Source organism: Aspergillus puulaauensis, chromosome 8 (assembly GCF_016861865.1).
Source record: "Aspergillus puulaauensis MK2 DNA, chromosome 8, nearly complete sequence".
Taxonomy (NCBI): Eukaryota; Fungi; Ascomycota; class Eurotiomycetes; order Eurotiales; family Aspergillaceae; genus Aspergillus; species Aspergillus puulaauensis.
Window position 1 is genome coordinate 2,506,340 of NC_054864.1, and position 23,037 is coordinate 2,529,376.

The 23,037-nt window shown below is 50.2% G+C and overlaps 11 protein-coding genes across 11 annotated transcripts; 6 read left to right on the plus strand and 5 right to left on the minus strand.

Annotated features, from left to right (window-relative positions):
- Positions 1-207: 207 nt before the first annotated feature.
- Positions 208-955, minus strand: APUU_80965A (uncharacterized protein; the record flags this gene model as incomplete). The annotated part of the gene is made up of 4 exons (XM_041697304.1): positions 208-354; positions 409-537; positions 617-658; positions 719-955. 4 exons carry the CDS (start codon positions 953-955, stop codon positions 208-210), a joined length of 555 nt encoding a protein of 184 aa, XP_041562848.1.
- A 2,761-nt stretch (positions 956-3,716) lies between these two features.
- On the plus strand, positions 3,717-4,836 carry APUU_80966S (2OG-Fe(II) oxygenase family protein; the record flags this gene model as incomplete). Its single annotated transcript, XM_041697305.1, has 3 exons — positions 3,717-4,087; positions 4,149-4,464; positions 4,519-4,836. 3 exons carry the CDS (start codon positions 3,717-3,719, stop codon positions 4,834-4,836), a joined length of 1,005 nt encoding a protein of 334 aa, XP_041562849.1.
- Positions 4,837-5,536: 700 nt separating this feature from the next.
- On the plus strand, positions 5,537-6,175 carry APUU_80967S (HpcH/HpaI aldolase family protein; the record flags this gene model as incomplete). Its single annotated transcript, XM_041697306.1, has 1 exon — positions 5,537-6,175. One exon carries the CDS (start codon positions 5,537-5,539, stop codon positions 6,173-6,175), a length of 639 nt encoding a protein of 212 aa, XP_041562850.1.
- A 506-nt stretch (positions 6,176-6,681) lies between these two features.
- Positions 6,682-8,399, plus strand: APUU_80968S (uncharacterized protein; the record flags this gene model as incomplete). Its single annotated transcript, XM_041697307.1, has 2 exons — positions 6,682-7,184; positions 7,244-8,399. 2 exons carry the CDS (start codon positions 6,682-6,684, stop codon positions 8,397-8,399), a joined length of 1,659 nt encoding a protein of 552 aa, XP_041562851.1.
- Positions 8,400-8,542: 143 nt separating this feature from the next.
- APUU_80969A (Zn(II)2Cys6 transcription factor) lies at positions 8,543-9,601 on the minus strand (the record flags this gene model as incomplete). The annotated part of the gene is made up of 1 exon (XM_041697308.1): positions 8,543-9,601. The coding sequence occupies one exon, from the start codon at positions 9,599-9,601 to the stop codon at positions 8,543-8,545; it is 1,059 nt and encodes a 352-aa protein (XP_041562852.1).
- Positions 9,602-10,262: 661 nt separating this feature from the next.
- APUU_80970S (uncharacterized protein) lies at positions 10,263-11,216 on the plus strand (the record flags this gene model as incomplete). Its single annotated transcript, XM_041697309.1, has 1 exon — positions 10,263-11,216. The coding sequence occupies one exon, from the start codon at positions 10,263-10,265 to the stop codon at positions 11,214-11,216; it is 954 nt and encodes a 317-aa protein (XP_041562853.1).
- Positions 11,217-12,305: 1,089 nt separating this feature from the next.
- On the minus strand, positions 12,306-13,199 carry APUU_80971A (uncharacterized protein; the record flags this gene model as incomplete). Its single annotated transcript, XM_041697310.1, has 1 exon — positions 12,306-13,199. The coding sequence occupies one exon, from the start codon at positions 13,197-13,199 to the stop codon at positions 12,306-12,308; it is 894 nt and encodes a 297-aa protein (XP_041562854.1).
- An 880-nt stretch (positions 13,200-14,079) lies between these two features.
- Positions 14,080-15,702, minus strand: APUU_80972A (peroxidase family protein; the record flags this gene model as incomplete). Its single annotated transcript, XM_041697311.1, has 7 exons — positions 14,080-14,410; positions 14,462-14,636; positions 14,687-15,010; positions 15,061-15,210; positions 15,255-15,285; positions 15,336-15,454; positions 15,516-15,702. The coding sequence occupies 7 exons, from the start codon at positions 15,700-15,702 to the stop codon at positions 14,080-14,082; spliced, it is 1,317 nt and encodes a 438-aa protein (XP_041562855.1).
- A 1,277-nt stretch (positions 15,703-16,979) lies between these two features.
- APUU_80973S (uncharacterized protein) lies at positions 16,980-18,270 on the plus strand (the record flags this gene model as incomplete). Its single annotated transcript, XM_041697313.1, has 6 exons — positions 16,980-17,141; positions 17,192-17,228; positions 17,285-17,352; positions 17,400-17,782; positions 17,850-17,917; positions 17,984-18,270. 6 exons carry the CDS (start codon positions 16,980-16,982, stop codon positions 18,268-18,270), a joined length of 1,005 nt encoding a protein of 334 aa, XP_041562856.1.
- Positions 18,271-19,444: 1,174 nt separating this feature from the next.
- APUU_80974S (GMC family oxidoreductase) lies at positions 19,445-21,492 on the plus strand (the record flags this gene model as incomplete). Its single annotated transcript, XM_041697314.1, has 2 exons — positions 19,445-19,920; positions 19,965-21,492. 2 exons carry the CDS (start codon positions 19,445-19,447, stop codon positions 21,490-21,492), a joined length of 2,004 nt encoding a protein of 667 aa, XP_041562857.1.
- A 435-nt stretch (positions 21,493-21,927) lies between these two features.
- On the minus strand, positions 21,928-22,839 carry APUU_80975A (aromatic alcohol reductase; the record flags this gene model as incomplete). Its single annotated transcript, XM_041697315.1, has 1 exon — positions 21,928-22,839. One exon carries the CDS (start codon positions 22,837-22,839, stop codon positions 21,928-21,930), a length of 912 nt encoding a protein of 303 aa, XP_041562858.1.
- Between the last annotated feature and the right edge of the window lie 198 nt (positions 22,840-23,037).

Genomic DNA, 23,037 nt, shown 5'->3' on the forward strand with positions numbered 1-23,037 from the left:
ACACTGATCTAATTCTTCTCTACACATAATTATTTTTCAAGTACATCCTTATTCAGCAAATTGCGGACCCGAAAGTCTTAAGCACTGGATTAATTCACAGGTACTGTGGCTTCTTTCACATATAAAAAGATCGACATTGCGTTTCCTCTAGCCCTGACAGGGTTGACTTGTTATCGATCCATCAACACAGATCATTCAATCCATAATCTAAGCAGAGGCACATGTGGTATCCCAGAGCTCCCAAGCTCCAATAGCGCCCTTGAGTGCTTCACTAGGTGCTTTCCATTCCTGATAAGCATAGAGCACATTGCCCTTTTCTTCCTTGCAATTGGCGTGGAATCGAGGGAGATATTTCTAATGAGATGTCAACTGACTGTTAGAGGATACCATAGGTTCAAGGGTTCATACCTGCCCCCATCTCTCTAAGGTTATTTCCAGTCCTCCCTTAACGTTTTCTGCAGTCGCCTTGTCCTTGGCGTGACAAATGATTTCCGGCTTCTTCAAAATATCAAAAAGAATCTTTCCTGCATCAAAAGGCTAATTGAAACAGGAAACATTAGATAATGCTGCGAGAAGTGCTAATAAGACTTAGGACGTGGAGAACACAAAAACTTACTTTCTTAAGCGCCGATGAGACAGCATTGCACGATCCAGAGTCCTGGTTACATAGTATTATTATCCTTAACTCCTGGATAATACAAGATCACCAAGCACATACCATAGGAGGTTCTCCTCTGTCAGCATGGGGAAGGCGGGCATAGGCAGAGAAGAGGTTGTCGTTAGAATGATGGATACACTGGAGGATTTTGGCTGAACTGTAGAGCCGGCCATTCTCTGCGCATAGCTTATACCAACGGTCCATAATCTGAATCTCCTTAAGCATTCCCTCTCGGGTAGAAGTTGCGGCAGCAATTGCCATGAATAGAAGAGTTGACAGCCAGTGCAGAAGCTTCATAGTGAATTTGATGACCTTAAAAAGGCTGGGAAGTAATGTAGGAGACAAATATTAAACAGTTTAAATATGAACTTTGTTAGCATGAGGAAAGGCATGATTTATGTATCTTTAACTTCGTTTCTTTTCTTTTTTTTTTTTTTTTTTTCTTTTTGCGCTCTTCTTTGCTTCTTTGAATGCTCTGTGTCATAGCCCCACTCACAACAAGATAGTGCGCTAGTTAACGAGTAAATAGAGCTTATATAACTAATTACTATTAGTTATATTATAAAATACCATCCTTATCCCTGTGAGCTGCAAAATATTAAGTGCTCCGCAGAGGAATATCATAGCCAGTTACTAATGACGCGAGTCATATTCCATCTATTATTTGTATACAAACTAACACTAACTCTTTATAACTATGCTATATGAATCATCCATATCAACTTTAAGGTTGTGAGGAAGAGTGAGGAGGAACCCAATTTGATTATTAGTATGGTACTCTTAGCTTATAATACATCCTGATTGGTCCACCATTCATACCATTTTGGAGTATGGGGTAAAAGAGGAGACCGATATGAATATACATGAATTCTTCATATCTTGACTCGAACTTATTTGCTGATATTTTGAACGTGGACTTTTTATGGTGTCCGCGGGTCAGCTGAAGATGTCAGTCAGTGGAGGGGGCCAGAGATTGGGCGAGCCGATCACAGTAAAAATATCAGCTGGAGGAAATCCATCTTGGCCCTCGCCTTGGAAGTGGGTCTGCTATCATTTTTCTTCTTTGCTTTTCTTTTTTTGGTCAGTTCAGCTGAGTAACTCGGTCACTACCAAGTCCCTAAGATAAGCATCGCTACAAGTATTCATTGTATAGTTAGTTTTGCTCGTATCCCACTCCTAGCTGTGGGCCTGGTAATGTATGTAGCTTCTGCTGGTACTGAAGGATTCGAAACCAGTTTACCCCTCGACACACGCGGTGTTTCTCAGGATTCGCTCCTTTTTTTCTCATCTTCTTAGACCGACAGATAGATACGCTTCAATATAGCTCGAGTGCTATCGTCTCTGATCTAGCATCTTTAGGCGTATTCCCCTCCGCCAACCTCGCACCCTCGACAGTAATTGTACATAGCAAGATACGGTACCAGACAATGTGAATTTTACAGTGTCCAATCTGATGCGGCCCGCTCCATGATTGATCTGCGCTATCGTCTTGGCGGCGGGTCCAGAAAATGGTTATCATGTTCGTTCTCAGTTGGTTGAGACACCTTCGCCCTGGAGAGACGAGACAGACCATCAATGCAGCCAAGTGGAGGATCTCGATGATCCAATCCGAATTGTGCTTTGGACCCATATCGATCAGGAAAGCATGTCGGCATCGTACATGGATCTGAGACATCATGGGGCTATTCAGTATTCAGGATCAATATTGAATCCTCCTAAGGAGGGGCGGTGTGCAAATAGTGTACTGACGTGGAATTGCCCGAGATATATTGAGCTTACTCCTTGCTTAGGATAATGGGATTTGCTGATCATACTGGTTTTACACCGGGAGACACCGTATGTCCTTTCTATGATTGGATTAGTTACATAATTGTATTACATCACTAGCCTACTAGAGTGAGTAACTGTAAGTCTATAAGTAACTGTGTTCTTCCCCTGTTATCATATCGTGTATATCATTCCTACAAGTTATCAATCCTATACCAATTCTCGAACCTCTACAACAAAAGACCACAATCTTCACGATGAAACTCTCGGCAGTTCTTTCTACAATTTTCTTCGCTGCTTTTGTGGTGGCGGGGTCTAGAGAAGAGACTAGGCATCACATTGCAAAGAGACAGATAAACGCAGTACGAGCATACAGATCAAAAATCATTTTGTATGAGAATGCTAAGCTAACAAAATAACTGAATAGCACGACGATGGATGTTCTGGAAGTTTTGGTGTAAGCCATTGCCCAATGTTTGAAAGCCGAGTATCTGAAGAGATGACTAACTCGGATGGTGTGTGAACAGCAACAATGTCGTAAAGGAGTTTTCGGAATTGCAGAGGGATGCTGTGATGACTGTGGAATTGGATGCCCTTTTTGACGCTCCACGGTGCTCATTAGGTGGTTAGATTCAGGGTTTCTGTCTTGAATGAGGTTTCGCCGTGTTGTTACAAGAATGCCAACGCTTCAAGCTGTCCCTAACTCTGTTTTGCTGAGCAATCAAATGGTTGAAAAGTCGAGGACGCAGGGTTAGTTTAATGCTGACGTTGGGCTTATGTCTAGTCTCTCGAAGGCATAATTTACATATATTCCTCCCAGAAGTTCTTATATTTGCGAGAACTATACCGGTATCTGAGCAAAGATTAAAAAAGATGCTTGGATACTGCCTTGGCATCTTGGAATGGCTTTCCCTGGAATTCTCCACCAAAAAGCAACCGTGTCTCTCATCTGAGAACCGGTTCCCCTGTGTTGACTGTAACCGAGAATCCGAGGAACCCGATATTTACACTGCGGTGGCAACGAAACAGCGACACTGTTCTCCGACGAACCCGACAGCAGAGATACCACAGTTCCCAGTATAGATACCAGGAAAGAGTCTTCGGATGCCTGCCCGGCGACCAGAACATACGGCACGGATCACTTTGCGAGGATATGGGACTCTGTTGTACCTAAACTGACGTTCTGCGGTTGCTCGTCAATGATATATAATGTTCTGTAACCCCTACTTTACCATCCTCAGCAGCAGAGTTAAACACACAAATAGTCTGACACGAACATCAATATACCAACATGTCTATCACCCAAGTAACAGCTTCGGCCGCCGCTCCCAAGGTGCACCATGTTACACTCACAGGACGCGCAACCCGCCCAACAGAACCAATCCCCCAATTCCTGATCGACGGAGCCAAAGTCGAGACGAAGCAGGCATTCAATGCAAAGAAGCACCTCAACTATGAACCTCCAAGCAAGATCACCACCATGAAGGAGATCGGCCTTGAAGGCCAGGGTATATCGCCCAATGTAGTTACTGCTCCGTTCCAGCTCTTTACGGAGGCGGCTATCAAGCAGATGAGGGCTGAAATATTCAGCCAGCCCGTACTTGATAACTGCCACTATATGTCTGAGTTTGTCAAGTCAACAATCCGGGGGATGGGCTCTGCGTATGTTCCTCCAACTTCATTAACTATCCGGCTGTTGATGGCTAACCTGAATCATTCATAGTCGCGCCCCATTCGTCTGCGACGCCTGGAACAGTCCCGAAGTCCTGGCCATCGTGTCCGAAGTAGCAGGCATTGAGTTGATCCCCGCCATGGACTACGAGATTGCCGCGATCAACATCTCAGTCAATAACCAGACCGTATCGGCTTACTCTGCTCCAAAGCAAGACGACGATAGCCTCCCCGCGTTCGCGTGGCACCGGGACAGCTACCCCTTTGTCTGTGTGACGATGCTCTCGGATTGTGTTGGGATGACTGGTGGCGAGACGGCACTGAAGACCTCATCTGGGGAGATCTTGAAGGTTCGCGGGCCTGCTATGGTATTAAACCTTGTTTCATCGCATTCTTACCCTGTTACTGATGAGAATGTCTAGGGAACTGCTGTTGTCATGCAAGGGCGATATATCGAGCACCAAGCCCTGAAGGCATACGGAGGCCGGGAGCGCATTAGCATGGTGACTTCGTTCCGACCGAGATCGCCCCTTGTTCGCGATGAGTCTGTTCTTACTGGTGTCCGGCCGATCAGCAATCTATCCGAGCTGTACAGCCAGTATACGCGATACAGGCTTGAGGTCATTGAGGAGCGGGTTTGGAAATTCGCACAGCGACCGTTTGATATCAAAGATGTGAAGACGTTTTTGACGGAGCAGAAGGAGTATATTGAGTCTATGATTGAGGAGATTGTTGAGTAGATATATTTTATACATATTGTTTATTAGCCTATTTCTGTATTGAAGAATGAATTATGCTACATTTGACATTGTCTGTCTTCCATCGTGACAGTCGGATAAATAAGCAACATCACACTTTCTTGTCATTTTACATTCGTTCATCTAGAACATTGTATCTAAATCAACATGGGAGGTCGCTCGGGGATCGGTGATTTAGGGCTGTCGGAAAGAAGCACGGAGTATGCGGGAGACGACACAACCCTGTTGCCGACGAGCTCTAGGCCATATCTTGAGCTCTCGCGTTCTTCGGAGATTTGCACCGTCCAAGCTGAGCTTCTCCAATGTTGCTCTCCTTTGCCACCCGATGCAGGCCAAGACGGATTCCTCGGGTTCCACTGCTGGGTCCACCCCGTCAACTCTATATACCAGTTATTTGGAGGACAGTCTTGCTTGTTATTGCAGTTGCTTTATTGTGTATTCAAACTGTTTACTTCGGATCTGCTGCCTTTCTACATTACTCTTTTCATTCAATATACCTACATGCAAAACCAAATGCAGGCAGCCAACCGTTTCCAGCGACGCCTCAAGGCCGGTCAACCCGCATACGGAGGATGGCAGATGCTCCCAGGCACAAATCTCACTCGCGTCCTCTGCCGTTCAGCACCAAATATGGACTGGGCTCCTAGTGGATCTCGAACACGGGAATATCTCAGATGACTCCATGCACGAGATAGTCGCCGCCTCTGCTGCATGCGGAGTGTCCCCAATCGTACGGGTTACTGAAGGCCAGCACTGGATGATCAAGCGTGCTCTGGACTCCGGCGCACATGGGATTCTTGTGCCTACGTTGGAGACGGTGCAAGAGGCGCGTAATGTGGTCAGGGCGTCTAAATTCCCGCCACAGGGAAACAGGGGCTTTGAACCGCTTTTGGCTGTTGAGAAGTTCGTTGAGCAGCGTCCGCATCGGGGAGGGGTTAAGGAGCTTACGGGGAGGGAATACCTGGAACAGGCAAATAGCTCGCTTGTGATTGCTGTACAGATTGAAACGAAGTCTGCTCTGGAGAGCGTCAAGGAGATAGCTCATGTGCCTGGTATTGATGTGCTGTTTGTGGGCCCCTTTGACCTGGGTGTGAGCATCGGGCATCCTATTACCGGAGGGAAGATGGATGAGACACTTTGTCGGGCTGTTCAGTCGGTGCAAGAGGCTGCGCAGGAAGCCGGTATCGCTTCCGGGATCTACTGTGACAGTGGCGAGGAGGCGAAGGAATGGGCGAGCAAAGGATTCCTCATGAACAGCGCCATAACGGATATGATCGGGCTTCGACAGGTGGTTACTCAGACATTCAAGTGTGCATTGTAAATACAAACTGATCGATATAGAACGGGGTTGGGTAGTACTACTAGCGGCATTTCGATCTATAGAGTTTCAATCCTTGTGCTATCTACACTTCATGTTCGCAACCTTCTATTTTGATAGTGTAATGCCTACGAATGTCGTCCACGGAATACCTAGGAGGATAATATCTGGGATAGCTAACCCGCGGTGAATTCACAAGTACACAATTCGAGCACGGGAGAAGAAGCCGTACCGGCAAGCAGTGAACCCCCGACGAACCCGAGCCAGCCATGGATCCAATCGGTTTGGATACAATGCCATTAGCAAGGCGAATAACCCCGCACGCCACGACGGAAGTGTGGGGGTTGTAATCCCGGGGTTCACAGATGCATATCTGTCGAGAGCGAATGGCTGTATAGTCAGGAGTATATAAGATGTCTCTCCTGCCACTAGACAGCGTACTAACCTGAGCCATTTCGCTCAGCACAGCTTCGTGCACTCTCCGCTATCCTCATCTGGATAACTTCAACATGGCTGTCACAGCCGAAGAAAAGTACGATGGCCCCAAAGAGATTGATGATGTCGATGCCTACAAGACCCCCGGTGATGTCGTTGAGGGACAGGCCTCTGCCAGGATAGGGGTACTGCACCGTCGGCTCGCCAATCGACAGATCCAGCTGGTGGCCATTGGAGGGTCCATTGGCACTGGTCTGTTTATTGCCATTGGCACTGGGCTCTACAAAGGTGGTCCGGCGAGTTTGTTTATCGCGTTTATAATCGAGGCTCTGATGGTCGGGATGCTTAACAACTGCCTTGCGGAAATGACAACGTACATGCCTGTGAGCGGTGGCTTTATCAGATTGGCAGGTAAATGGGTTGATGAAGCCTTTGGCTTTATGGCTGGATGGAATTTCTTTATTTACATGGCTCTTACGGTGCCGTTTGAAATTTCCGCGGTCAATCTACTGCTGGAGTATTGGCGAGATGATATCCCGGTTGTTGCTGTGTGCATTGCTTGCATTGTTGCCTATGCGTGAGACTCCTTATCCATTCTCTTAATTCAGCTACTAATCACGGTTGGTTTCTATACAGATTAATTAACCTCCTTGCGGTCGGCACCTACGGAGAGGCGGAATTCTGGCTCAGCGGAGGCAAGGTCATCTTAATCTTCATGTTGTTCCTGTTTACATTCGTCACGATGGTCGGAGGTAACCCACAAGGCGATGCCTATGGATTTCGCCACTGGAATACACCCGGTCCCTTCGCAGCCCATGACGGGGGTGACAAACTGGCTCGCTTTGAAGGCTTCCTGGGCGCCCTGTGGATTGCCCTTTTCACGGTCGTTGGGCCGGAGTATATATCCATGGTGGCAGCAGAGGCCAAGCATCCTCGGATCTATCTTAAAAAGGCCTTTATAACAGTCTACTGGCGTTTTGGAGTGTTTTTCGTGGGAGGTGCTCTCTGCGTTGGAATTCTAGTCGCCCATAACGATCCTCTCCTCGTCAGCGCCATCGAAAGTGGCAAGTCATCGGCTTCTGCCTCCCCCTACGTGATTGCGATGTCGAATCTTGGTGTTGGCGTGTTGCCTCACATTGTCACTGCTCTCATGGTGACTACCGTCTTTTCCGCTGGGAATACCTACACCTACGCTGCCACTCGAGCACTGCACGGTTTAGCAGTCTCAGGCCATGCACCTCGCTTCTTCGCAAAGACAACAGCAAAGGGTATACCTATCTACAGCTTCGGTGTTGTCATAGCCTTCGCCTGCCTCTCCTTCCTCCAGCTATCTGGTGGTTCAATGCAAGTGCTGGAATGGCTGATCAGTATAACCACTGCCAATATCCTAATCGACTACATCATCATCACGACAACCTACGTCTCCTTCTATCGCGCTTGCAAGGCTCAGGGATTCGATCGATCTAACCTTCCGTACTTTGGCCGATTCCAGCCATATTCTGGCTATGTCTCCCTCGCCTGGATGATAGCCATGGCTGGGTGCTTTGGGTATGAAAGCTTCAGGCCCTGGTCGACGTCGACTTTCTTCCTTAACTACACGATGGTCCTGCTGGCGCCGATCACATTTACTGCTTGGAAGGTGTGGAAGAAGACGAGGTGGCTACGGCCCAATGAGCTGGACTTGACATGGGAGGCAGAGCTTATAGCGGCATATGAGCAGACAGAGGAAGACCAGCCTACGGGCTTTTGGAAGGAGATGGTTCACATGGTGAATTTCAAACTGCAAGAATAGAGATGTGGGGACTGCGGCTTAATGCCGAGATACTCTACAGTAGCAATGGAGTATAGAAAGGCGAATTTATATCATGTATGCTGACATCGTGCAACTTCGCTCAATGATCTGTTCATCACTCGTAAATGCCAGCTGTACTTCAATCAAATACCAATACCCTCCAAGACCCGTGCTGAATTTGAAATCCATTCCGACTCCAGAGCATCGTTTAAACCAGGGCCCTCCATTTTCTCTGCACCAACTGCCAGCCATTCCTCTTTGCCTTTTGCGTTCCATAGTTGGAGATCTGTTGGCAGCGGGAATTCCAAGTCGCGTGGCTCAACACACAAGCTCGTAGACCCTCCTGTGTTCAAACTGTTTATACCGCTGCGGTCCTTGAGTGATTTGCTGAATGTTCTGCACACCTTGAACAGCGCCAGGTTGAAGTGCTTGACCTCCTCAACGGAGACCCAGTTAAACGTGCCTATATCACTATGCGAGCACCGAGACAGCATGTTCGGGTAATATAGCATTCCCATCTTCTTACAACTGGTGACAAGCCGAGTAAGAAGATTGGAATCGTCTGGAGAGAGACGAGGCTTCAGATCCAGCCCAAGGACACCACAAGACTTGACTAGTCCGGCGAAGATAATATGCAATAACATTGCCTGGTAGGTCGGGATCGGCCAGGCGCAGGTGTTGCATGCCTGCTCTGATTTGGAGGCATCCCATACATCCTGTTCCATAATCAGTACCAGGTTCTTGATAAACAGGAATTGGGCACCTACTGTCTGGTCACGAATAGCTGAGCCAAGAAGCTTATGCAGTTCAATTGCCTTTGCTTCTGTGTTGGGTTCCTGGCTCACCCACAGCCCAAGAACAACCATTGACTGGACAAGTAGGGGCGTCTCGTAGTCGCTAAACGAGCTCCGGTGGATGAATGACCAGTGGGGATGGAATAATTCCCAGTAAAGATTTAGATAATGGCTCTCTTTTGCTGAGCGGTTGGTCGGCAGTTGGGGGCTACCGGTACGTTGCCACGATATTCGCGGCCCGGTATCAGTAGAGTCAGCGGGTTGTACTTCGTTCTGCCCGCTCAGCGAGCACTTTCTTCCGCGTCGAAAACACTCTCTACATGGATGGCCTCCCTCACATCGGATCTTCTGGTTTCGGCAGTGTGTACATGCGTGTTTGCGTTGTTGGGGTTCGTTAATGCCATGCATCTTGTGCATATGTCGCCGGAGGGTGTCCCTACCCACAGACGTCAACCTTACTATACTCGAACATGTGTATGGAAATAGTCTCCATACCTTCGGCCAAATTCATGGCGACACACGGTGCACCGGAGGGCCTGCTGGTGGTGCTGCTTCTCATGTCGCCGGAGGTGCTCCTTTCGCTGGTAGGTCGCGTTACAGCCCTGAAACCGGCATTCAAATGTTCTGGAAGACATCATTTATTTCAAATTAATCAAAAAGTATAGTTGGTAGAGGCTCAGTGCACCGACCATCGGTAATGATCGATTCAGTGTGAGGTGGGTTGCCGCATGCTGGGGTACGGTATTGCCGGGCTTAGTAAGGACGGTGTCGAGTCAGACAATAATACCTAGGTAACTGGTCAGTTAATACAGTGCAATTCCTTGATGCTACTTCAACTAAGCTTACGCCAAGATAGTTGTGTGGTATCAAGTTGGAAGGCATTCGGACAGCCCATCGGGGAGCCCATCGGAGAGCCCACTTTGATATAGAGTATTTGTTATATCAATTTAATAATCAATAATTTACAATGCCCTCCGCCATGCAATTGCAGTATAAATCAGTACATTCTCTCGGTCCAGCAGTCTTTCACACAATCCCACCTTCGTAATATCATCTACTCTACACCATCATGCCCTCCATTCTTGTCGCAGGAGCCACCGGCAACACCGGCCAAGGCGTCGTCCGAACCCTATCCAACCTGCTATCCACAAGCAACGCCCTCCCCAACCACCAAATCCTCGCCCTCACGCGCTCCATCCGAAGCCCAGCCGCGCAACAACTCACCAAAATCCCCGGCGTACAAGTCCTCGAGCAAAACTGGGTCGAAATCAGCGCCGACTGGCTCAGAGAACACTCTGTCGTCAGGGCATTCATCGCATCCCATCTCAACCCGAACCAATTCGCCGAAGAGTCTACCTTCCACGTCGCGGCCCTGCAAGCCGGCGTGCAATACGTCGTCCGCATCTCGACTAACGCGCCGAATGTCCGCCCTGATTGTCCCGCTTACTATGCGCGCTCGCACTGGGCTATTGAGACTATGCTTGCTTCGCCGGGGTTTGGTACGATGCAGTGGACCTCCCTGCAGCCTAATATATTCGCTCCGTTCGGTCTATTTTCTACGGCCCGGTTTGTGAAGGAGTACCAAGCGACTGGGGTGCAGGGGACCCTGAGACTACCGGTGTCGGAGGACGCACCTGTTGCGATGGTCGACCCTGAAGAGATTGGGGTTTTTGCGGCCCATCTTCTGGCATTGCCTGATCCTGCTGTGCATAATAAGGCTCGGTATGTTGTGAATGGGCCTGTGGATACTAATGGGAAGGAGATTATGGCGATGCTTGAGGGGTATATCGGTGAGAAGGTGGAGAATGTCAATTATGAAGACTTGTCGGATATTTTCTCTTCGCCTCTAGTCGCGGAGTTGGAGAGGAATAGCTCGCCCAACGTTATCAGATCCATCGAAGCCGCTCCTATTCCAATGTGGGCGGGAGAGTGCTCGGTTTCTACAACTAGCAAGCCGGTACTGGACCTTGCTGCACCTAGGCGCACCCCTGAGCAGGTGTTGCGAAGCCTCTTGGAGGTTTAGGAAACGGCAAATGGTCTTGGGTAATTTGGAAGGGGCGGTGTATATCCTTTTTCTCGATCTTGAGGCTTCCTAGTTTGCTATGGGATAGAATATTACTGGACCAGTTTGGTCATATAGCTTAGCACACCAGAGGGATATAAGCGCCCGTATATACATTCAGTGCTGAGCATAAGGTAGCCTATGGATTTGACTTGTAGGGTCGACGAATTGATTTCCTGAATTGTTAGAACATTCTCCTGGTCTGACAAGAAGGTAGACATACCGTCATATATGAGTAAGTAGTATGAGGTACCATTCCCACCCCGACAGCAGGAGCCGAAGCATTGATCACCTTCCAAGTTAGCAGCACTCGGCAATCTATAATAAAGCCACATACTATTTGCGAGCCTTGGGCCCGGTGCCCGGCGAGTATATGGAGGCGGTGGCTCTTCTCTATCAGGCATATCAGTTTGAGGCCCCCGTATGGACGGAGGCCTGCACATACTCAGAATCAGGAATGGAAGTAGAGTCTGGTGAACCACTAGAGGGTTTTTTGCGAGCCACCCTGCAGGAGGACAAGAGGTTTTGCAGTCTCACCTTCCAGCTAGCAGTCTCCCGCGTTTGACTCATGATTGGCATACGCAATACAGGCCGGTCTCTATGCCGGTCTTCACTGACGGGACGACCCCTATTAATAGGACTGGCCATCCCCATGGGGGTTTGCATACCTTGATGTAAGAGCGGGGATACTTCCTCTGTTTGGTATCCAGGGCTGTTGTCATTCCCTGCAACTTCGCCGAAGTCTGAGTTCGCCGAAAGTGCTGTCTCGGATAGGAAAGTCATCTGCTGGTTGCTCTTGCCCTACGAAGGTGGGATGTACTGGGAAGGTACGATGGGTCTCTGAGTCAAGAGGAAAACGACGACCGACTCCATGGGTTGTGCCTTCCTCGTAAGGAGTCAACACCTTCTAATCAAGAGAGGGAGGAGCACAATGCAATATCCTTTATTGTAGTAGAGCGGTTTCATGAACACACAATCTTACTACATGGCAAATTTTACTCGACGCTATGGAATGATCCCTTTCCCCATTTTGAGAGACATTGAATGGATCTACTCATAAAACACCAAACACCTAACTTCAATACTCTGTCTCGGCGGCGCATCCTCCGGCGTCTGGGGATCGAAAAATGCCGTATGTCCAGCCCCATGCGCAATTCCCGTAGTCCCCGTCATAGTCTGGCTCCTCGAGTCAAAGCACTTGATAAACATGGCCTCATTCGGCGTCATATCCTTCTGGTAGTAGAAGCGGTGGCCCTCGTTCGGGGCAATTGAGTATGTCTCGCCCTTGGCCTCGTAGCCCTCTGTTGAGCTGGACGAGTCAGGTGCCTGCAGCTTCTCGCCGCCTGGCCCGGTGGTCGCGTCCTTGGGGTATAGCAGGTCCACCTTGACGAAGTCCGATTCGGCCATGCTGCGCCAGTCGATTACGGCCAGGGGGAAGTCTGATGCGGGGTTGTCGATTGGGCGCCAGACGTTGATGATCTGGTATCGGCCTTTTAATAGCTCATCGACTTCGTCTGATGGTAAATGGCGACGCACTCGTTGCTCGGCGGCCCATGGCGTCTGGTCGACGTGGACTAGTTGGACCGGAGCGCGGGGAGAGGATTTCTCTCGCCGTCGAATAGTGTGGTCAAAGAGAACTACTTTCTTGATGCCGGGTAGTTTTTCTCGCAGGAGTTCCTCGACCTGGGCGTAGTAGTTTGTGGTCACCCAGGATGCATCGTTGAAGTTGTTTTCCTTGCTTGGGCTGTTGTACACGGCAAACCCGCTGTTGTCGGTTGAAAACTCGCTCTCTCGTCCCCGGATGTTGTCAACTGAGCGCGTCTTGTCGATCAGGGTGTACGATGAACCCGGTCCATCGACCTTGCCCCAGGGCTTCTTGAACGGCTCTGTGGCGTGGGGGTCGTAAGAAGCCGGGTCGATGTATTTGAACACGCCGGTCGTCATTATGGCTACAAAAGGTGCGAGATGTACAAACGGGCTGAGATACGGTTCCTGTAGGTGTGCTTCTGAACCTGTATAGAATGTTGAACAGCAACTGAATATCAATTGAATATAAATTAATTGAATGAAAATTGTGGTATGACGTTGGCTGACAAATGCAGCGATCTCCCCGCTTCCGCCCGGCCCGGCAATCCGGAGCTCCCATTGGCCAGATCGCTCTACCTGAATTTGTAACGCGAACAGGCAGATGCAGCAGCAAACACCGAGTGGAGTGCATGCGCCTACTAGAATATTCTGAACATCGGCTATGTGGGATGTATCCTGAAATGCTTTGCAGTATACCATCTCCTGCGCATGTAGAGCGCATTTAGTTAGCGACAGTGTTTGCCGCCCATCTTCTCATTTTTACGGCCATTGGTGCAACCCCCGAAATAGATATATGGCAAGGATGTAAGATTAAATATAAATTATAGTGATGGGTTTTATTCAAGCCTTTATGTTATAGATATTGGTAGTTCTCGGTGCTCCACTTCTTTGCACACAGCGTGCACATATATATATTTCCGCCAAGACCGTTTAGATTTGGTGGCATATAACGCGAAATAGGAAGACAGCTGATTACCACTAATTACTAGGGGTTTTGGTTGAATGGTATTTCGATAGAATTAACAACGAAGGACAATTTCTTGTTTCGCTACAACGTCGTGTTATATCCTACTTGGTTTAAAGGAGAATAATTATTCGAGATGATAAATTAATTAAGTGACCTAACCGCCCAATACACGACCCCTGATCATAAATACGGGCTCATCATATACATAGCCCGGGAATAGAACAGAATATTATCACATCATACAATACGAGCAGCACAAAAACATCACCCCTATAGAATACTCGTGCTCTTGGCCGCACCAGGGAACAAATCCTGGATAGCCTCCCACGCCGGCTTCCCACCAACTTGCATATCCTTGAATGCAGGACAAGCCAGATCGAGCAGCGGGATCTCCAGAGCCTTAGTGATGAAGTCTAGAGGGACCGCGAGAGTCTGGTAAAGGCCGGATAGGATGTTGGGACTGGCGAACTTGAGGATCTCAAATACGAAACAGAGCAGGTTGTTTCCCTCGAGGAGGGTCGTGGCGTTAAGTACGCCGCCGGTGAGGTCGGACAAGTCGAGGCCGGTGAAACTGTTGACGGTGCCGGTATTTCCACCGATGCTAGTGCTGTTAGTATAGTTTTTATAGGTGTGGATATGGTATTTAACGCACCTTGACAGCTCGGGATACTTCATGGTCCAGTCGAGGAGGTCGGCGTTGAGGTTCAGAAGACCCCAGTCTGTGGGCCTCCTGTACCAGTTTTCAGGGAGGCGCTCCCAGCCTCTTCGATATTCAAGGTTGTCTTCATCTCCGTAGACGGCGAAGAGGTTGCGCACGATTTCCTTGGCTAGATACATCATCAGTGGCTATCGGCAGAAGATTAGACGAGGGGCATACTCAAGACACCATCCGGCTGCTCCGTAGAGTGGTTCCTGAACAGCCTGCCTGCAAACAGAAATCCAGCATTGCGAGCAAGGAACCCAGTAACAGGTCCGTAGTAGAATTCAGGGTTCGTAGCTTTGGTCTGCTCGAATCGTATCGAGGCTCGTTTGGCCATCGTGTCCAAAGAGAAGGTTCCGTTCTCGTCGGCCATTGCGTACCATTCGCGGAAGAGGGTCATGTTCATCGTCGCGGCGTCGCCGGTCACGTAGATGTCGTCGCGCGTATTGGAGGAGTCTGACTCGATGAAGTTGTGCGAGCCTGTTAAGCCCTGTGGTTCGCCTGCCGAGGGGGTTAATGGTGTTATGTGGGCGAAGAATGCGGCTGCATACCGAGTAGCCCCAGTCCATTATTCAAGATGTTGTTGACGCCGGTATCACGCCCACCGATGGAAAAGCCAGGGTTGATGGACAGAGGATTGCCGACCCAGACGAGGCCCATGGTGGCGAGGATCAAGGCGAGGTCAACGCCCATTCCGTACACTGCACTAGTTAGCTTGGTCTTGATGATAGTTCGTCCAGCATACCCTTGTTGATGGCACCGACGACTCCGGTGAACTGCGACAGTTAGTAAATGCCCCGATCGAATAATCGTTGGGCAGGCCTACCGAAACAACACCACTCCGCGGGATATAGCCGTGGTTCGCAAGAGCATTGAGCCCGGGACAAGGACCACGCTGGTCGCCGTTGTCGTAGTCGGGGGGATGGAAAGCATGCTCCCCGGTGACTATTTGGTTAGTTATTTGGTCAGTTATGGTTGGGTCACAGAAGGGGCTCAATGCTCATACTGTCAACGGGCGTGTCCAAAGAGCTAAACAGCCGTTTGTCATGGTGCTGCTCCCTCAGCTGTGCCACAACCTCAGCTGGAAGGTTTTGCAGAGTCTTCTCATGAAGTCTTTGGTGGCCATGTCCATGCTCAAAAGAAGGGAAACTGGCTGCGCAGGCCGCGAACAGAACGAGAGACCACACTTTCATGGCGTTAAGGAGAGACTTGAAAGTGAACGAACGAAGGAACAGTTCCAAGAAGAGTTGGAACGAATGAGATGCGCTGTTTCAGTAATCAACGGGCACCGATATAAGGGAAAGAACGGGCAGGGGGTTCAAGATAACCCTAGGCACCATGCGAACACGCTGATCAGCGCAGTTAATAATTCCGTGCGCCTCACAGGCGGAAACAGAATTGGGCCCTGGGACAAAGGTACCCTTTTTTGAAGAGACTCAGGCGGTCTGATTCACGACTTGCTCGCAAATTGGGGCATCCGAGCCTCCGTCGTCCGTCTCCCGCCGTGTGAACCAAGGTTTGAAGCCGTCAACAGGGCCGGTTATTCTTCAGTGGGGACAGTGGAGCGTCAGGCCGCTCCATAGCGGACGAGACAGCGACGGCCGTTCGGTAAGTGTCCGACAGCAGATGTGGCTCGTGTCGACAGGTCCTGATCTGGGGTAGGAGCGGCATGCCTGCAGATCGCAATAACAAAGCGCAACCTTTATCCCTGCAGAATGCATGACTCGCCCCTATCCAGTTTGAATTTAGCCCTGGTTAGGGCAACTGGGTCAACGAGGCCGTCTATCGCGGCATGGCCCAACTGCCGCTGAATGAACAGGAGAACTTTTCACCTACCCAATGCAGCTTGGTAGCACCCCAAGGCCATGGACGGGAACTGCTCGTGGCAAGGCTTAACGCCTATCGTTATTGATTTGCTGCTTGGCCTAGAGGATCGATTCGGTCAGAGCTTCATGTCCAAGGATGCGTGGTTATACCTGCCGGGTTCTCGACCTAGCAAAGCGTCTCACCAACTTTATTCATTCACTCCCTCGTCCTATTTCCTCTTGTTGTTCGTGTTGTTCCTGTCGCTCCTTCATTCCTTTGATTTCTTTGTGTCCTTGTTCTTCTATCCTTTACAATGCGATTGTGGTCGATTGTGGCCCTGCTGGCCGTCTGTGCCACGGCTTGGGCAGCCAGTATGGAGGATTTAGCCAAGGCTTTGCCCCCATGTGCTGTACGTTGGAGTCGTATATTAAGGAGATGGAGCTAACGAGTGTCAGTTGGAATGTTTCATCAAGGCAATCCCTGCATCCCCATGCGGCGCGACAAACCAGACCTGTCTCTGTACAGACCCGGGCTTCACTGCAGACGTTGAGACCTGCGTGGCGGGTTCTTGCACTATTAGGCAGTCTCTAAGTGAGATCCTCACCCTAATGCACTTGTAAGGTGCGAATCTGACTAGCCAGCGACGAAAAATGTCACCTATACGATGTGCGATATGCCGGTCCGCGACCGCACCAAGCTGGTCTCGATAACCGGTCTTGCGGGCGTAGGAATAGCATTCCTGGTGTTCTGTTTGCGCATTATCGCCAGGCTCCCCTGTTGCGGAGGGCAGATTGGCTGGGATGACTGGGCTATGGTGTTGACGATGGTACTTCTGTCTGCGTTGCGACGGTTATAGGGCTATACTGACATGTACAGTGCTGCGTTATTCCGCTATCAGCATTATCTTGGGTCTGTGAGTAACTCAGCATTCCTCATCCTTCGTGGACTCCGATCTGATATGATCCTTAGTGGCGGACGATGGGCTTGGCCTTGATATGTGGACGGTGCCATTTGACAAGGTCACTCACATTCTCTACGTACGCCAATCCATCACACCTGCAGGGGCAATACTAATAAGGCCCAGGTTTACTTCTGGGATGAAATACTTTACCTCACCTCAGTCGGACTGACGAAGATATCGATTCTCTGCTTCTACCTGCGTGTCTTTCCCCGCCGCGAGATCAGGAGACTTATATTTGTGGCAATCGGTCTCAACGTTTCCTACATCTTCGTGTTCAACATAATCACCATCTTCCAGTGTAAACCAGTCCAAGGCGCCTGGCTGCGCTGGGATGAGGAGCATGAGTTTAAATGCAACAATGTCAACGGGCAGGTATGGTGTTCGGCAATCTTCAACATCATTCTCGATGTTATCGTCATGGCATTGCCTCTACGAGAACTCTACATGCTCAATTTATCCTGGAGGAAGAAGGCATTCGTCATGTGCATGTTCTCTCTCGGAATCTTGTGAGTCCCTCCTAGCCCTGAATACCGGCTGCAGAAACAGCCAGGGATGCTAACAGTAATGGGATAGCGTCACCCTGATAAGCGTCATCCGTCTTGACGCGCTGATCGTCTTCGCCAACACCCAAAACCTCACCTGTAAGTTCAGTTCCCTGAGTTCCCCGGTCCCACCTGTCCAGACCAGCCCCGCCTGACCGTAAATAGGGGACTACGTGAAAGTGGGCTACTGGAGCACCATTGAAGTCCATGTCGGCGTGATCTGCGCCTGTCTCCCTGCTCTGCGGTCCTTGTTCCGCCGTCTCTGGCCTTGTGCCTTTGGGGATACGCAAACAGGCACGTCCCAGGGGCGCCGGACAAAGTCTACTGGGACAGGCTCCCGCAATGCACTGAAACACGGGGACGATCACTTTGTGCCGCTGGTGGATATGGCAAACGGCAACGGAAGCTCGAGCACGTATAACAACGAGCACGAGCACAACCCGCGGTTCTAGATAGTTTATTTCTTTATAGATTGTACTGGGTGGAAATCAGCCTTGCTAGTGTCTGTTTGTTGAACTGTATTATTTCCTATAGTAATAGTTAGGAGGAATGGAGCTCGTCGTCCCACGCGTTGTGGTCCGTAAGGGGAATTGGCTTGGCTTCTGCAAGATTGTTCCAAGGAGTTTTGTTGGTCAGGTAATATTGGCACGGAGGCGTTTTAGAGTCCAAAGTCTCTGCAAGTAACGAGCACAAGGGCATTGTTCTCGTATCCATTACGAATTTACGTTGCGGGTCCGCAATCATGATGGAGATCGTTGAGACTGGCTTTCTGCAATATTGCCACGGCCGTGGCGTTATCCAGGAGCAAGATAACCACGCAGGTGCTGTGGAGTATAGAGTCTCTGGACATAGCCGGCGCAACGCCCGTTGGAGAGGTTCGTCTTCATACCGGTTAAACCTGGTTTCTGCAGTTAAATTTGCTTTCTGCACTTCCTCCCAACAATGGAGATCATCGTCCATCCCGTAATAGTGGGTAGATGGGCTGGAATTGAGTTCTGCAGGATTCTCACAGGCGCGGTCCCTGCTCAGTAACGATGTCAGCAAAAGCATCCTGGACTCGAGGGACTGGAGGGTCTGCGGCGCAGTAGCCAAGGCCTAGCCAGAGCTTGAAGAGCTTGAGTGGCTAAACTGGTGCCCAGTCCCACAGCTGGGGACGCTAACTTTGGCCTCATTTCAGGGCGGACTAAGAGCTGTTGGGCCGAAGCCCCGCACACTCTAACTATTGCCTATTCGGGACATAGATGGGAGGCCTGGCGCCTTGGCTATATTGTTCTGCTACACTGGCTGCATCCTTCATCCCAGCGTGCCGGTGCGAACTGCAAGTTCCGATGTGGGCTTGCGAATGCGGACTGACCTGCCGAATTGTGGACGGCTTCGTCGCGAGCTTTCTCCGGGGAGCATGACTCTATGCAGCGTAGTCAGAACTCAGGAGGTAATGAGGACGATGGCCAGGGGGACGGCGTATACTGGAGGCTATAATACCGTAGTATGATAATCATATAACCGCCCAGCCTTGTTGGAGACCAGTTCATTTCTATTCCTTTCCAAGCCGTTGTGCTCGTAATCAGCCTTTTGTCATTCGTTTATTGTTCTTGTCTATATTGCATTTCTATTGTTTGAGCCACAATGCTGGTCAAGGAGTTGAGCGTCGTCTCCTTGCTGTCCAGCCTGCTATGGAATCCGGCCCTGGCAGCCCATGCACACCAGCACACCCATCGCAGTTCCAACGCCAACTCCAGCGCCGAGTATGACTATATCGTCGTCGGCTCTGGTGCTGGCGGTGGCCCTCTCGCTGCCCGTCTGGCACGCGGCGGACACAAAGTGCTGCTGATTGACGCTGGCGATGACCAGGGTGATGCCTTGCCACAGCAGATCCCGGCCATGCAGCTGCACTCCACTGACTACGAGCCCATGCGATGGGACTACTTCGTGAATCACTACGAGGATCTCTCCCGGCAGGAGCAGGACAGCAAGATGGTTTACCGCACCTCAGACGGCGAGCTGTACAGGGGGACCAACCCTCCTGACAACGCGGAACCGTTGGGCATCTTGTATCCTCGTGCTGGTACTCTTGGCGGGTCCACGACGCACAATGCTATGGTGTAAGTCTCTATCCTGCTTCGTGTGAGCAATACTTACGGTTCAGTACTATCTACCCCTACGAGCGCGACTGGGACGACCTCGCCGCGCTCACAGGCAACGAGACCTGGAAGGCAGACAACATGCGCAACTACTACAAGCGTCTCGAAGATAACCGCTACGCACCCAGCGACATCGTCAACCACGGCTTCGGGGGCTGGCTGCAGACCTCTCTCACCCAGCTCACCCTCGTCGTCGAAGACCTCAAGCTCCTCTCCCTCGTCATTGCCGCCGGCACCGCCGTGGGCCAGAACCTCGTTGGCAAAGTCCTCAACACCGTCACCGGCCTGGCAGGCATTCTCACCCGCGATCTCAACACTGGCTTCCCGTGGAGGGATAAGGACGAGGGTCTCTTCCAAGTTCCTCTGGCAGTCAAGGTCCCTGAATACAAACGTACCGGTCCGAGGGACTTCATTGTCGACACCATCGACGAAGGATACAAGCTCGATCTCCAGCTCACAACCCTCGTCACCAATGTCATCTTCGATACATCCGGCGCCACCCCCCGTGCCATCGGCGTCGACTACCTCCAAGGCAAGAGCCTCTACCGCGCAGACCCTCGCTCCGGCTCTGCATCAGGCGGAACCCCCGGAAAGGTCTACGCATCCAAGGAAGTCATTCTCGCCGCTGGAACATTCAACACGCCCCAACTCCTCAAACTCAGCGGCATCGGCGCCAAATCCGAACTGGAAAAGCACAACATCGACACCATCGTCGACCTCCCCGGCGTCGGCAAGAACATGCAGGACCGCTACGAAGCAACCCTCATCGGCAAATCCCCGACAGACTTCGTCCTCACCACGAAATGCACGTTCCTCGAGGAACTGCCCGACCCCTGCTACGAGGACTGGAAGAACGGTGTCGGCTTCAAGGGCACGTACATGACCAACGGGATCGCCATTGCTGTTATCAAGAAGTCGTCTGTCGCGGAACACGACGAGCCCGATCTGCTTATCTCTGGTGCTCCTGGGAACTTCATGGGGTATTATCCTGGATTCCCGCAAGAGTGTCTTTCCGATGCGCAGCACTGGGCGTGGATTGTGCTTAAGTCTCGCTCGCGCAATAACGCGGGCACTGTTGAGTTGCGTTCCACGGATCCCAGGGATATGCCGGTTATCACCTTCCGCTCGTTTGACGAGGGTGTCACCACTGATGGCGCGGATGAGAAGGATCTCCAGGCTGTGTACGAGGCGATGGAGTTCTCGAGGGAGATCTTTGATAACGTTGTCCCGCTGGATGGGGATTTCACTGAATCCTGGCCTGGACGTGATAATGTTACAAATGAGAAAGAGATGAAGGAGTTTATCAAGAAAGAGGCCTGGGGGCATCATGCGTGCTGTACGGCGCCGATTGGTGATGATGGTGATGAGATGGCTGTTTTGGATGGAGATTTCCGGGTTCGAGGCGTCGATGGACTTAGGGTTGTTGATGCCAGTGTCTTCCCGAAGATCCCTGGGTACTATATTGCCCTGCCGATTTATATGATTTCTGAGAAGGCGTCGGATGTCATTCTGGCTGATGCTGGGAAGTGGTAATATTGTTGGCTAGACAAATCTTTCCCGTAACATATTTAATCATACTTAACAAATATCAGTTAATTTCAGCAATTAAATCGTCACTTGTTAGTAGTGTACAGTATCATTAATAAGAGGATATCCAATTAGCCAGACTACTCCAAGTTTGTAATCCAACTGTATATTTATGCTTTATGTTACGTACTTGGAATGAAGTATGTTGAAATCGCTTGCAACATGCCGACAAGGTACGTGCCACAGGAATTTTGCTATGATATTTGTTACTCTACAGTAAGCCATGCTGTGACAGCCATCAGGAGCCTTATTAGCTAGGGGACATCTAGCAGAATTCACCCTCTTCTAAGAACATGCTATAACTAGGCCATGCCAATGTACGTTTATTGGGTTTTACAAAAGCCATACCAAAGTCAAACAGGATCATTCCATCTTCTTAATCTAAAGGTACTTCCTGACCAAATGTTCAAGCTCGTTGTCACTGAAACCCTCAATGCCGAGGAGTTTATTGTCTAGATGAGCCGAAAAGTCGCCCCCGTAACCCTCGCCAAGGATAGAGAGGTTAAGTAGTGGAAATAGGCTTTTTTGGGCATCCGGATTCTCCTTCTTGAGCTCTGCGTAAGCGTCGAACTCTGCAGAGGACGACTTGATGGGGGTGATGTCCCAATCTCTCCCGTCGAGCTTTTTGGCAATGGCAATGAGTTTGATCTGGGAAACCAAGGCATCTTGGATGTAGACGTGCCGGTTTTTGGTCTCCTCCAAACGATTGATAATGCCCACGACAGCCTTGGCGGTGGTTTTCAATGTTGTCACACTGAATAGACGTTCACCATCGTCATATACGGTGGCGCTGTGTGCTTTCGGGTTGACGAGGAACCCTCCCTCCAAGCCCCAGTCAATGAAGAATCCCGGACAGACAGCGGTGTAGGTGAAGCTCGGATTCGTAGCGGCTTTTTCCTTTAGGTAATTCAGCGTGTGAATCTTGTTGGCAAACACGGGCAGCCTGATGCATTTCTCGTTCTGCGTATCGGTGCCAAATTCCGCTGGGAAGAAACGAGTCACCCCAGCAGCGATGGAGGCGTCGATTAGAACATCTTGACTTCCAATCGGGGCTGAGACACCGAAGCATGCAACAACAACCGTGTGGCCTTGGAGAGCACCCGTGAGCGAGGCAATGGACTCGTAGTCGACTTCGCGAATGCTCAGGCCTGAGCTCTCTGGGAGATTGGAGGAACTGTCACTTCCGATTCGGCGCAAGACTGTGACGAGGAATCCAGCAGCAAGCAGCTCTTTTATCACTGGGATTCCCACGGCACCACTTCCTCCAGCGACGGCAACTTTGACGGAAGACATGGCAGCAACAGCAGAACAAATGTTGAACTTGTAACTGAAAATAAAGCTATGATGATGGTAAATCCTTTGATGGGTGGGACGAGAAGCGTTCGAGTATAGCTTTCCTTATACACTTTGAACCTGCTCGCCTTGGAGTGCTGATAAACTATGGATACCAGTTACGGCCACATATTGGCAGCATCGGCTGATTAATTGCGC